This window comes from Diceros bicornis, chromosome 3, assembly GCF_020826845.1.
Source record: "Diceros bicornis minor isolate mBicDic1 chromosome 3, mDicBic1.mat.cur, whole genome shotgun sequence".
NCBI lineage: Eukaryota > Metazoa > Chordata > Mammalia > Perissodactyla > Rhinocerotidae > Diceros > Diceros bicornis.
The window spans coordinates 15,717,628-15,731,984 of record NC_080742.1 but is presented as its reverse complement, the minus strand read 5'-3'; the positions used below and the strand labels follow the sequence as shown (position 1 = coordinate 15,731,984).

General features: G+C 37.7%; 1 protein-coding gene across 6 annotated transcripts in view; it reads right to left on the bottom strand.

Annotated features, from left to right (window-relative positions):
* The window catches only part of PHTF2 (putative homeodomain transcription factor 2), a 128,145-nt gene that overhangs the window by 3,893 nt on the left and 109,895 nt on the right, over window positions 1-14,357 (bottom strand). For all 6 annotated transcript variants that reach the window (XM_058524147.1, XM_058524155.1, XM_058524137.1 and 3 more), the window contains 5 exons: window positions 12,900-13,172; window positions 12,537-12,668; window positions 9,270-9,356; window positions 2,961-3,116; window positions 1,973-2,068 (listed from right to left, as the gene is read on the bottom strand). In XM_058524147.1, coding sequence (XP_058380130.1) covers window positions 1,973-2,068; window positions 2,961-3,116; window positions 9,270-9,356; window positions 12,537-12,668; window positions 12,900-13,172 — 744 coding nt within the window. The remainder of the gene's footprint in view (window positions 1-1,972; window positions 2,069-2,960; window positions 3,117-9,269; window positions 9,357-12,536; window positions 12,669-12,899; window positions 13,173-14,357) is intronic.

Sequence of the window (14,357 nt, the reverse complement as noted above, 5' to 3'; positions counted from 1 at the left end):
ATGGCTTGATGAGTGGTGCATACGTCCACATCTGGGATCTGAACCTACGGACCCCAGGCTGCCAAAGCAGAGTGTGTGAACTTAACCACTCACTACACCACTGGGCTGGCCCCTGATTCAAACATTTAGAGTTCTATTATATGCCAGGCCCTGTGCTAGGCTCTGGGAAGTTAAGATTTGGGCTGAAGGACCTTACAGTCTAATAGACATGCAAATAAATAATTCAACTATAAGAGTCTCATAAGGAGGTATGTATAAAAGGCAGAGGGCCATAGAGGAAGGTGCTCCTGAAACTCACTGGGTGGGGAGAGCAGGTAGTCTATAAGACACACGAGAGCATGGCACCTGTGAATTGCTATGGGTCGCTCAGCATGGTCAGAGCCCAAGGGCAAGGGAAGAGGTACTGTGAATTGACAAAACTGGCTACTTAGGTAAGGGTCATTCTTCAGGCAGACTGGACTGACAGACTGGCACTGAGGGAACTGAATTGGGCAGTAGTATACCAGATGTGCATGTGAGAAGGATCCCCGGGTCAGCAATGAGGAAGACGGATTAGAGCGCAGCAAGGCCAGAAGCAGGGAGGCCTGCGAGTTCAGGGTATCAAAAGCTCAAGTGAGAGAGAAGGAGGGCCTGACTCAGGGCAGTATTGATAGGGAAAAGGGGATGCACTGGAAGGTATTTGAGAGGTTGAATTAATGGGCTTGAGGTTTTCTTGGCTGTGAAGAGTGAGAGAGAAGGAGCAATCTATATTAAGTCCCGGGTTTCTGACTAGAAGACTATGTATGATCAGAAAGATCACACTGTTGTGCTTTGTATTCTAGTTATTTTTATATTTCTCTCTACTCTGCGATTGAAGCTGCTCCTAAGTCTCATCTTTGTAGCCTCCTCCTGTCTAGCATGGTGCCCACACTCTCAGCATACTCAACATATATGTATCAAACAAACCCACCCACCTCCTCTGAATGCTTTCAATGTCTAATATACTATAAGGTGCAGTCTATACCCAATTCATACTTTCTGGTTGACTGAAGAATTAACCATAACACTGAGACACAACTAATTTCACACCATTCTCTGAACGCTTACCAATGACTCTAAGAATTATATTCAATTTGTTACAGAAATTGAGATTTAAAAAAAATCTTCCTTTTAAAAAGGAAAAGCATTACTAAAACTGCAAAGTAGTGATAAAAATATTTTATTAACTTACCTCCAAAGAGTTATTACGAGATCAGATATGCTGAAATTATATTCTTTTTAATTGTTACCAAAAATTATTAAAAAATTTAAATGTTTATTGGTGATATACATTTATTGTAATGATTATGTATTACTATTTTTTAAGCTAACTCAGGCCAAGCAGAAGACTGCTCTGAGAAACACGAAATGAAAAAATTTCCAGGGCCGGCCCCGTGGCTTAGCGGTTAAGAGCACGCGCTCCGCTGCTGGCAGCCCGGGTTCGGATCCCGGGCGCGCACTGACGCACCACATCTCCGGCCATGCTGAGGCTGCGTCCCACATACAGCAACTAGAAGGCTGTGCAACTATGATGTACAACTATCTACTGGGGCTTTGGGGGAAAAAATAAATAAATAAAATCTTTAAAAAAAAAAAAAGAAAAGAAAAAATTTCCATATTAACATCAAATCTTCTTTTTTGAAATCTATTTTGAGAGGCAAAAATTCTAGGAGGCAAAAATTTCCAAAGATGCCAACCTCTACAAATCTCTAAAATTATTAAAAGTCCTAGAATTTCAAAAGTTATTAAAATTTCAAAACTGAAATGATTTGGATTACTTTGATTAGTGTTGCAATAAGAAGGAAAATGTAAATTGCATGAAGGTGCTCAAATATAATTTGGAAACAGTTTGGATAATCATGAAAACCAAATACAAGGTAGGCTCTACAAAAGACTAAGATACAATGTCTGAACAGCGTATTCTCCACCATATCCATTTCAATTTTATTTTTACCTTTAGCAGTTTAGTAGCCAGTTTTAAAACATTATTCACTAGTGTCAGTTCCTCTTTTTTGTTAGGTTTCTTCTCCATTTTCAAGTAGAGGTTTATCTTTAATAAAAAAACGTAAATAATTAAACATACTTAAAATTATAACAAATATTCATTTTTAAAAGGAATTGAAAAATAGTCTCTAAAATATTAATGGTAGTTCTCTGGTTATTGAAATTATAGGTGATATTAAGAATGTTCTTCATACTTTACTGTATATTCCAAATTTCCTACAATAAACTTCTAGTATTTAATAATAAGAAAATAATAACTGTTATTTAAACTTTTCAAATGTAACTAAAAGCTGAAACAAGCAAGGAAAATTGGATGGCATTATTTACAAGGTGAAACACTTTAGTCCCAGAACCAAATCAGCCAGCAGAATAAATCATAACTGAGTAAAGTCGATCAGTTGGTTTGCTGGCTCCGCTCCCCTTTCCCTGTAACTGAGCTCATTTGATAGGGTTAGTGATTTTTTAAAATCAAACTTTCCCTGACAAAAATACTCAACAAGTTCATTGGCAGTAAGTTTTTTCGAATAATTCCTACAAGATGGTAAGGAAAATATTAAACAAATTCATACAAAATAAAGTTAACCATCAAAATTATTATGCTTTATTCTTTCCATTGAATAAAAATTCATACTTATTCAAATATGGCTCTGCTATACTGCAAAGCAAACGTATTCCACTACTGGTTTAAAATCCATCATTTCTATAAATGGAACTTCCTTCTTGTCAAATGAAAATGGGACACAAAAACAGTAGATCAGAGTCCAAATCTGCATCAAGGCAGAAACACTGAAGGAAGGCTCGTGTCCTAGAAAATTATAACACAAATAGTCTTAACCTAATAACACAGCTGCCTGAAAAACTTGATGTAAATGAAAACTTTTAGTTTAATATGTAGATTACAGACATTAATTTATAACATAATAAACATGCATTCTCACCTGTTCAGTAAGTAATATTGAGGTATTGCTATATTTTTTACTTGTTTCTGACCCAAGGGTAACAAATCTTAGGAGAAACAGTGTCAACGAGATGCACCAGATCACCAGTTCCCAATTGTAGTGACAATCAAAGAAGATCTCATGCACATGAAGCAACTAAAAGTGTATGTGAAAAAGGCAACATGAAGAAGCAACATCATTCAATCTCTTTCTAAAAGGAAATAACATTTTAACCTTATACAGATTGATCACGAATGTCGTATTACATTTAAAAAAGATTCCATATTTATTATGAAATATTTCAAGCACATAAAAAAGTATTGAGTATAATGTAATCAAAACCCATGGAGCTTCTACCCACTCTTGTCCGATCTTAATAACTGCAACACTTCTTTCAGATTTTTGAAAAATAAAAGATTAAAGATTCAGATTAAGCCCCTTTAAACTTTTCTTGATCATCATTCCCCTTCTTCCCCACCCCCACCGTAAGGGTAATGAATTTTGTGTTTATCTTTTCCATGCAGTTTTTATAATTTAGCTATATATATATCCTTAAACTGTGCTATTTTATATATATTTTAGAATTTACATAAATGTTATCATATTGCCCACATCACTCTTTAATTTACTTTTTACTTCCTGAACTTTGTTTTCAAGATTTATCCATGTTGAAACACTAAGCTCTAAATTCATTCATTCTAACTCCTACAAGGTATTACAGTAAAAGAATCAACCACACTGTATTGGCCTACTCTACCAATTAACATTTATTTTGTTGCCAATTTTCCTATTACAAACCATGCTGCAATAGACATTCTTTGATGCGTCTCCTTGTGCACATTTGTAAGACTTTCTCTAGGAGTTAGAATCTAGGAGTAAAATCGCTGGGTCCTTGGTTGTTCATATATTCAACTTTATTAGATATCAGTAATTTCTCTCAAACAGTTGTATGAATGTATAGTCTCGGCAGTGTATCAGAGTTCCCTTTGACCTCATTTTTGTCCACATTTGATATTATCCAACTTCTTAACACCTGCCAATCTGATGAGTATAAATTGTTTTCTTATTGTTTTAGTTGTACTTTTCCTGATTACTTAGTGAGGATGAATATGTTTTATATGCTTATTCATCACTTAGTTTCCTCTTCTGCAAGTTACCTTCTTATATCCTATATCCACTTTTTTTCTACTAGGTTGTCTGTTTTTCTTATTGATTGTAGAAGTTATTTATATATTCTGAATAACAATGCTATTTAAATCATATATTTTGCCAATATCTTTTCCCAGACTCTGTTTTGCCATTTTTGGTGTCTTTTGTAGTATTTAAAATTTTAAGGGGAGGGTGGGGGAGAAGAATAATATATGAGAAATTGCATGTGTCAGGCAAAAGTCTAAAATATTTACTATCTGGCCCTTTACAGAGGAAGTTTCCTGATCTCTGGCTTATAGGAACAAAATTGATTTTTTTTTTTGGTGAGGAAGATCAGCCCTGAGCAAACATCCATGCCAATCCCTCTCTTTTTGCTGAGGAAGACCGGCCCTGAGCTAACATCTATTGCCCATTCTCCTCCTTTTTTTTTTTTTTCCCCCTTTTTCTCCCCAAAGCCCCAGTAGATAGTCGTATGTTATACTTGCACACCCTGCTAGTTGCTGTATGTGGGACGCCGCCTCAGCATGGCCCGACAAGCGGTGGGTCGGTGCACGCCTGTGATCCGAACTCGGGCCGCCAGTAGCGGAGCACACACACTTAACCACTAAGCAACAGGGCCGGCCCCCCAAAACTGATTTTTTAATGTTGATTTTGTATCCACTTTTGTTGATCTTGATCTTCTAAAACATGTATCATATTTTTAATAATTTGTAAAAGTCACTGGGATGTTCTATAAAGATAATCATATAGTTTATAATTTTGTTTTTTCCTTTCCAATCTTTACACCATTTATTTCTTTTTCCTGTCTTCACTGGTTAGTACCCTCCATCAAAATGCTGATCAGAGGGGCCGGCCCGGTGGCGCAAGCGGTTAAGTGCACGCGCTCCGCTGCGGCGGCCCGGGGTTCGCTGGTTCGGATCCCGGGCGCGCACCGACGCACTGCTTGGTAAGCCATGCTGTGGCGGCGTCCCATATAAAGTGGAGGAAGATAGGCACAGATGTTAGCCCAGGGCCGTCTTCCTCAGCAAAAAAAGAGGAGGATTGGCGGATGTTAGCTCAGGGCTGATCTCCTCACCAAAAAAAAAAAAAAAAAAAAAAAAATGCTGATTAGAAGTGGTAGAGAGGGTACCTGTCTTATTACTGATTTTAAATACCCTAAGGTAATATATATCTTATGTATAATGTTTGCTCCAATTTTTTTTTTTTTTGTGAGGAAGATCAGCCCTGAGCTAACATCCATGCCAATCCTCCTCTTTTTGCTGAGGAAGACCGGCCCTGAGCTAACATCTATTGCCAATCCTCCTCCTTTTTTTCCCTTTCTCTCCCCAAAGCCCCCGTAGATAGTTGTATGTCATAGTTGCACATCCTTCTAGTTGCTGTATGTGGGACACCGCCTCAGCATGGCCGGACAAGCGGTGCATTGGTGCGTGCCCGGGATCCGAATCCGGGCCACCAGTAGCGGAGCGCACGCACTTAACTGCCAGGCCACAGGGCCAGCCCCTCCTCCAAATTTTGAGATATACTTTATCAGGTTAAGGACAGTACTTTCCAGTCATTGTATTATGAATCTCCACTGAAATTTACCAATTTGTTTTCTGCATCTATTTAGATGATCAGATGTTTTCTCTTCCTTTAGTCCACTAAAGGAGCTCAAACTAGACTAATGGATTTTCTAAAGTTGAAAATCTTCGCATTCCAGGGATAAACTATCTTGGTCATGGCTTATTTACTGTTATTAAATTGCTGTCTTCATTTTCCTAGTATTTTGCATCTAAGGTAATAAGGGAAATTAGCTCACAGTTTCCCCTTTTCATACTGTCTCTCTGGTATTGGTATCAAGGTTATATTAGCCACATAAAATGAATTGGAGGAATATTCACTCTTTTTCTATTTTCTAGATCTTTTGTGTAGGATTAGGATTTCCTGTTTATTTGAATATTTGGCAAAATTCATCTGTAAAACCACATGGGTCTAGAGGATTTTTGTTGGTGGCAGATTTTTAAACTACCAAATCAACACTGCTTTATGGTTATAGGTCTCCTCAGGTTTTCAATTACTTTTTGAATCAGTTTTAATAAATTATGCATTTCTACAAAACTGCCCACCTAAGCTTTCAACTTTAATGACATAAAGTAACTCATACTAGTATTCTTAAAAAAATTCTCAACTGTGCCAGTAGTTTACAGTTTAATACTACGCTTTTTCTTTTTACACATTTGTTATTTGTAGGTATGTTTTAAAATTGCTAGATGTATGAGTTTCTTGGTTGCTGTCATTATTTTCTACTTGAACTGCATTACAGCTAGACCAGGTGGTCTGTACGTTATCAGATGAGAATTACTTTGCGGCCTCATACATGGTAAAGTTTTATAAACTGTCCTTGTGCCTGAAAAGAATATGTACTCTCCAATTTCAGAACAAAATTTTAACTATCTTGTTTAGATACATATCTTTATTACATTTTTTTGTCTGCTTAATCTATCAATTACTGAAAGAAATGTGTTGAAATCCCCCAAGGTGGTGTTTTGTCAATTTCTCACTAGAGTAATATTGATTTTAGCTGTATACAGATATATTCAAAGTTATATGATTACTTTGGAATTCTTAGATTTTCTTGATAAATTATTCTTTTAATTTTTGTCAGGGGGCCGGCCCCGTGGCGTAGCGGTTAAGTGCACGTGCTCCGCTGCTGGTGGCCTGGGTTCGGATCCTGGGCACGTACCAATGCACCGCTTGTGATGCCATGCTGTGGCAGCATCCCATATAAAGTGGAGGAAGATGGGCATGGATGTTAGCCCAGGCCCAGTCTTCCTCAGCAAAAAAAGAGGAGGATTGGCATGGATGTTAGCTCAGGGCTGATCTTCCTCACACACACACACACACACACAAATAATAATAATAATAATAATTTTTGTCAGGCTTCTCTTTATCCCCAATAATGCTTCTTGGATTACAGTCTATTTCATCTGATATTAATGTAAATTCACCAGCTTTCTCTTGGCTAGTATTTGCCTATGATATCTTTTTCTATCCTTTTACATTCAAAACCTTTCAATGTTATTATGTGTCTTTTGTTATAGCAATAGGTAGATTTTATGTTCATAAGAGACGGAACTACTACAGTATGTACTTCAGGAACACTGAAGTTAAACCCTAAGAAAAAACTGAGATGCAATAAGAAATTGTGAGTAAAAAAATCAGTCTTTTCCTTTCGGTTGCTTTTAAGATTTTTCTCTTTGTTTTTGGTGTTCTGCAGTTTCTCTACAATGTGGATTTATTTTTATTGCTGCTTCTTGTTCTTGTTGTGCTTCCTAAATCTGAAAATTAATGTCTTGCATCAATTCAGAAAAACTCTTAGCCATTATCTCTCCAAATATTGCTCTCCCTCTTCTTTCCGTCTGGAATTCCTATTAGATATATGTTGGATCCTCCATCTGTCTCAATTTCCTTTTCATATTTCCATGTCTTTATCTCTGTCCTATATTCCAGGTAATTTCTTCCATCTCCCAGTTCACTAACTACTTTTAGCAGTCTTCAATCTGCTATTTATTATTTGTTGTGTTTTTAATGTCAATGACTATATTTTTCATTTCTCCGAAGTACTGTTTGCGTGTTTTTTCAAATCTATCTGTTTTTTTGTGTGTGTGTGAGGAAGACTGGCCCTAAGCTAACATCCATTGCCAATCTTCCTCTTTTTGCTTGAGGAAGATTAGCCCTGAGCTAACATCTATGCCCATCTTCCTCTATTTTGTATGTGGGACACCACCAGAGTGTGGCTTGATGAGCAGTGCACAGGTCACGCCCAGGATCCGAGCCCACGAACCCTGGGCCACCGAAGCAGAGCGTGCGAACTTAACCACTACGCCACCGGGCCGGCCCCTAGGACCACTTTTTATACTAACATTTGACATAAGGGTTACAGGACAAGATCTGTAATGTACATTTGAACCCTGAACCTGTAATAAGGGCAGACCTACAGTTAGATATCCTAGGAGAGTCCAGGCAGAGTTGGACAAGCTTCCTTATTGTCTTCCTGTGCTGGTGGAGAGACCGTTTTTCTTATTCCACCTTTTCACTGAGACTGCAGGCCCTTGAAGGTTCTGGCCTTATTGTGTAAGCATGTATAAGGAGGCATGCAGGTCAAGGCCTCATCTTCTGTCCTCATGTGGGCATAAAATCTCAAATCTCTAGCATACTAAGATTGACAATGTACCTCACCTCCTTATCCTAGGGCTGCCATAGCATTAACACATATACTTAATTGCTCTGTTTTTTAGTTTTATCTTCATTTTTGGCCTCTTACTATCTTATAAACTCAGATATGTATGTGATATGTATATAAAAAAGCTCATATATGTATATTAAAAAGCTGTTTTTGCTTTTTTGCCAGCATTGTATGGTATCCTATTTTATTTGTTTTGGTGAGGAAGATGGCTTCTGAGCTAACATCTGTGCCAATCTTCCTCTATTTTGTATGTGGGACACCGCCACAGCATGGCTTGATGAGAGGTGTGTAGGTCCGCGACCAGGATCCAAATCCGCGAACCCTGGGCTGCCGAAGCAGAGTGCGTGAACTTAACCACCACGCCACCAGGCTGGTGCCCATGTATGGTATTTTAAAGCAGAAGAATTTTCAGGTAATCTAGTATGTCATATTACTTGAAATAGAAGTTTAAGTTTTATAGCATAGACTATATCCTGAGATACTTTTGTGCTTCCTGACTAATTTTGGTCAATGAGAATTCTTTTTTAGAACACAAGGCAGTCAAGTCACAGTGATAATTCAGATATAAAATAAAAGAATATTAAATATGAATAAAGCAGAGATTCATGGAAAATAGTCTGAAATAATTTCATAACTAGTCACTCACCAGTTTGTTTTAGGAAATAAAAACCAGGTGAATTGTAGACAAAAACTATTATTATATGTTCAATTAATAGACATCTGACAATATGCTAGCCACTGTTTGTGACACAGAGATGAATAACATGCATTTGTTTATTCTTCTGAAAGAAAATAAACTGCAAAAAGTCAATTTCAAAACTTGTGTAACGGCTTACTTATATTATTACTTTGACTGTCTATTATTAGAAAGCTTTCTGAAGCTGAATATTTATAGACGTGATTATCTAATTTCCACACAGAACAATTTAACTCACCTGGGCACAACAGATAAATACAACTGAGATAGTCAACAAGAAAGCAGATGAAACTATGACATCAACTGATCGCTGAGGACCTCGACGCTGGGGAAAAAAAGGGAAAACACTTTTAAATATACTTACTAATTAGCAGCTAATTCCATGCTTTCAATTAAGGTGTTGATCCATCACTGCAGCTTGAGCATAACTTACAATGTTGAAAATATACCTAATTTGTCAGATGAATTTTAATTGTAAAGTGTTACTATTTCCTAAGGATTTGCAACACAGTGAAAATGGTAAATATATAGCATAGAATTTCTAGCATAACTTCCAAATATTTCATTTTGTCAAACACTAATCATTCATTCAACAAATGTTTCTTGAGCACCTGCTCAGAAGGAGGCATTATGCTAGGTGCTGGAAATACAGCAGAGGAAAAAACAGGCATGGGCCCTACCTTCACAGGAATGAGTAAGGAGTCAAACATCAAGCTCCTCATAACAGATAGATACGATGAGCTGTGATGAGTGCTACGAAGGGAAGGTATAGGATGCTCTGAGAAAACTGGCAGGGAGTTTGGTGCAAATATCACTCCCTTAGGGAGATCTTCCCAGGCCCACACTCCTAACTCCCCAAAAAAAGATTGTGTAGGCCTAGGAAGATCTCCCTAAGGAAGTGATATTTATACCAAACTAAGGTGCAGGGGATGGGCCGGCCCCGTGGCTTAGCGGTTGAGTGTGTGCGCTCCGCTGCTGGCGGCCCGGGTTCGGATCCCGGGCGCGCACCGACGCACCGCTTCTCCGGCCATGCTGAGGTCGCGTCCCACATACAGCAACTAGAAGGATGTGCAGCTATGACATACAACTATCTACTGGGGCTTTGGAGGGAAAAAATAAATAAATAAAATCTTTAAAAAATCTTTAAAAAAAAAAAAAGGTGCAGGGGACGATGGTACATGGCAGGGTTCTCGGCAGAAGAAAGAGCATGTGCAAGAGCATGCAACAGTAATGACCATGGTGCATTCAAAGATCTGAAGCAGTCTAGTGTGGCTGGAATGTAGGGAGGAAAGTGTTCCAAAATGAGACAAGACACGGGCTATCTGCAGGAGCTAGGTGACGAAGAGCATCATAAGCCCTGTTAAGATTTTGTTCTTTATCCTAAGAGCCATGGAGAACTTCCAAAAAGTTTTAAAAATTATGTGGTCAAATCTACATTCCTAAAAGATCTCTGGTGGCAGACTGAAGAAAATATTGGAAGGAGGAAATATGAATGCTGGAAGGCTAGTTAAGATGCAACTGCAGTAGCCCAATGCATAAGATGAAGGATGGTTTCAATTAGGGTGGTGGAAATGGAAACAAAGAGAAGTAAATGGATTCAAGATATATTTTGGAAGCAGAAAGGGTGGGAATTGGTGATAAACCGGATGTTGCAAATGCAAGAGAGGGAAGTAAATACCAAGAATAATTCTTAGGTCTGGGGTTACATGTTTCCCTCACTGAAGTGTAAGCTTTTAAGGGTAGGAACTTTTATCTCCTCAACAGTGGATGGCACACGGTTAACATTAAATAAATGTCTACTGAATAAAATAATCAACGTACAAAAGAATGCAATACCTACTTAGAGTTGACAGTGAGGGGAAATTTGGAGTGGCTTCTCACTAAGCCACACAACAAAGATCATATTCATCCCTTCATACAACAGAAACATCACAGTGAGAAAAAATAATCTATGCCAATTTGCAGCATTTCCCAATGGAGACTGAGTTAATTGAATTTAACAACTTAAATAAATAAACAGAATGAAGAATTTTTTAAGTTAAAGGGTAGGGGCTGCGGCCCCGTGGCTTAGCGGTTAAGTGTGCACACTCCACTGCTGGCGGCCCAGGTTCGGATCCCAGGCATGCACCGACGCACCGCTTCTCCGGCCATGCTGAGGCCGTGTCCCACATACAGCAACTAGAAGGATGTGCAGCTATGACATACAACTATCTACTGGGGCTTTGGGGGAAAAAATAAATTAATTAAAAAAAAAAAAGGGTAGGGGCTGGCCTAGTGGCATAGTGGTTAAGTTCGTGCGCTCCGCTTCAGTGGCCCAGGGTTCGCAGGTTCAGATCCCAGGCACGGACCTACGCACCACTTATCCAGCCATGCTGTGGCAGGCGTCCCATATATAAAAAAGTAGAGGAAGATGGGCATGGATGTTAGCCCAGGGCCAATCTTCCTCAGCAAAAAGAAGAGGATTGGCAACGGATGTTAGCTCAGGGCTAATCTTCCTCACCAAAAAAAAAAAAATTTAAAGTGTAGACAAATATAGTCATGCGTCACTTTAACAACAGGGATATGTTCTAAGAAATGCATCGTTGGGCAATCTTGTCATTATGCAAACATCATAGAGGATACTTACACAAACCTAGATGGTATAGCCTACTACACACCTAGGCTCTATGGTACTAATTTTATGGGACCACTGTCATATAAATTCAGTCTATCATCGACTGAAACGTCGTTATGTGGTGCATGACCGTAGTGCTAACTTTTTTTCACTTCTTTCATTGTTATTTCAAAATAAAAAGCATTAAAAATCTAGGTATGTCAGAGGATATTTGGTCTTTGGTCAACTTGATTAAGACATAATTATTCTACACATAATGAAATTCACTGCTACTTAATGCAACAAAGAAATAATTCTCAGAAGTGTCTTCCTAAAACTAATTCAGATGTTTCCTATTTCCCTCCTGAGTTTTTTTATCTTACTTCCACAATTAGGTAAGTTATTTAAAAAGATTAAAGGAAAAGAAAGGCATGAAAAGAATGGCTTAGAATTACAACCTAATATTTTTAAATAGTAACAAGGCTACTTCAGTGAGACAACTCATTGATTACAGATTATTTTTTTAAATTCTTTTTTAAGCAGTGGGCTCCCTCTGCTGGGTTGTGATAACCATTATAGATAGCAATAAAATTTTTAATTTAGTTTTTGAATGAGTAGAAGTTGGTGAGATTTATGAACAAAGACAAATTTAAGACAATCTGATCTTGAATCATCTACCTAAAAGACATTTAAGCCTTTTAGACTTCAGCTGTTTTACTGTCAAGGACCAGTTACACAATTATTTTGGATTTCTGCATATGGATCAAAAAGAACACCAAGTATGGTCACATAGCACCACCATGTCGGTACAGATGTGACTATACATCTAGACACACATACATATTGACAAAGAAACTGGAACTACAAGAGGGAGGCAGTACATTAAGAGTACTTTTATAACTACGGTTCTACCTTAAGATAGGATCGGAGAGAGAGCCACATTTTTATATTCTGCACTTTCTTCAACCGGAAATGAGGAACCTCAGATTTTCGAGCCCTCCTTGCTGATGTTAAATGTCCAAAGAGTTTTGCAAAAAGTAATCGCTAAAAAAGATTAAGACAAGGATTAATATCCAAGTAGATTACCACAGAAAAACAAAAATCAACAAAGTATGGATTGTTGTGATTTTATTTGGTTAAGTACTAAAAAAACAAAACAGGAAAATAATTAGCAGGTCAAAATGATTTAATGAAATACTAAAATACTTCAGGAATACTTGGACTATTATGAAAAAGATAAAATATTCTCTATCCATAAGTCTATATTATACCCACCTGTTTATAAGTTCTTTCTGCTACACAGAGCAAGAAAAAGAAAATCCACACAAGAGACACACGAACCACAAAACTTATTATAACCATAGAAAGAACTATGATGTCTTCATTAGAGCCAAACGCAATCACATAAAGTTCTGAAGCAGAATGTGCTGTGAGTTGTTCCAAGTCTGTAGCTTGGGAGAGGCGGAAAACAAATGGAGTTAAACCCAGGATTAGAGAGATTGCATTTCCAAAAATCTGGTATCCTATTCCTGGTATATGGCTGTTCACCTTTATAGGGAGAGAGGAAAAAAGAAAAAAAAACTTACACAACTTTTATCTACAGTAAAATGAATTCCTATTAAGCATTATTTTATTTATAGCAATATGAAATCATTGTGTTAAAATATATTAGTTTTAATACATGAATAATGAAATTTAAATTTACTTAAAGTTTGAAAGCCTGTTACATGTAAAATCTAAGTCACTATTTCGTCAGTTTTTAAAAACAGTTCATTATCAGATCTCTAATTCACTAAGTAGATGAAAGGAAAACTCAGTCTTACTCAGATCTTGAAAAAAATTCTATGTATTATTTCAAAAGTTTGAAATATTTACAAATACTGCAATATTAAAAAAAAAGAGATCTCATATCCACTTAAATCCAGTTCGTTAAAGGAAAAATCTAGGGCTGGCCCCGTAGCTTAGCAGTTAAGTGCTCACGCTCCACTACTGGTGGCCCGGGTTCGGATCCCGGGCGTGCACTGATGCACCGCTTTTCCGGCCATGCTGAGGCCGCGTCTCACATACAGCAACTAGAAGGATGTGCAACTATGACATACAACTATCCACTGGGGCTTTGGGGAAAAAAAGGAGGAGGATTGGCAATAGATGTTAGCTCAGAGCCGGTCTTCCTCAGCAAAAAGAGGAGGATTAGCATGGATGTTAGCTCAGGGCTGATCTTCCTCACAAAAAACAAAAAAAAAAAAAAGGAAAAATCTAGAATTATACTTGATAACGTGTTTTTCTTCAAAGAGCTCAATGTACACATGGATGTCTCCTTAAACTCTAAAATCATTTTAGAAGAGAGAGTATGTTAAAGGGGGAAAATACTAAACAAGAGAGGGGGAAAAAGGGTGGAGGAAGTATAAAAAAGGAAATCAGAAATAATGTGAAAACACAAGATTGGAAGAACTGGGAGGGATCTCACATATCAGCTAGCTACCTGTCTATGGTCATATTATACATTATGTAAACGGCTGCTAGTTCACAGACAGTGAAGCTACAGAGCACCAACTAGACCCGAGTCTCCAGAGACCCCTTGTCGACAGGTCTTCATTGCTCACACTGAGATATGTAATAGGAAGTAGATCAATTTCTAGACCCAGTTATTTTAGTTCCTGTCTTACATAAAATGTGCACAACAGTTATAGCATAATAACGCACGAGAAATTTAGAACTGCAAGTTAAATCATG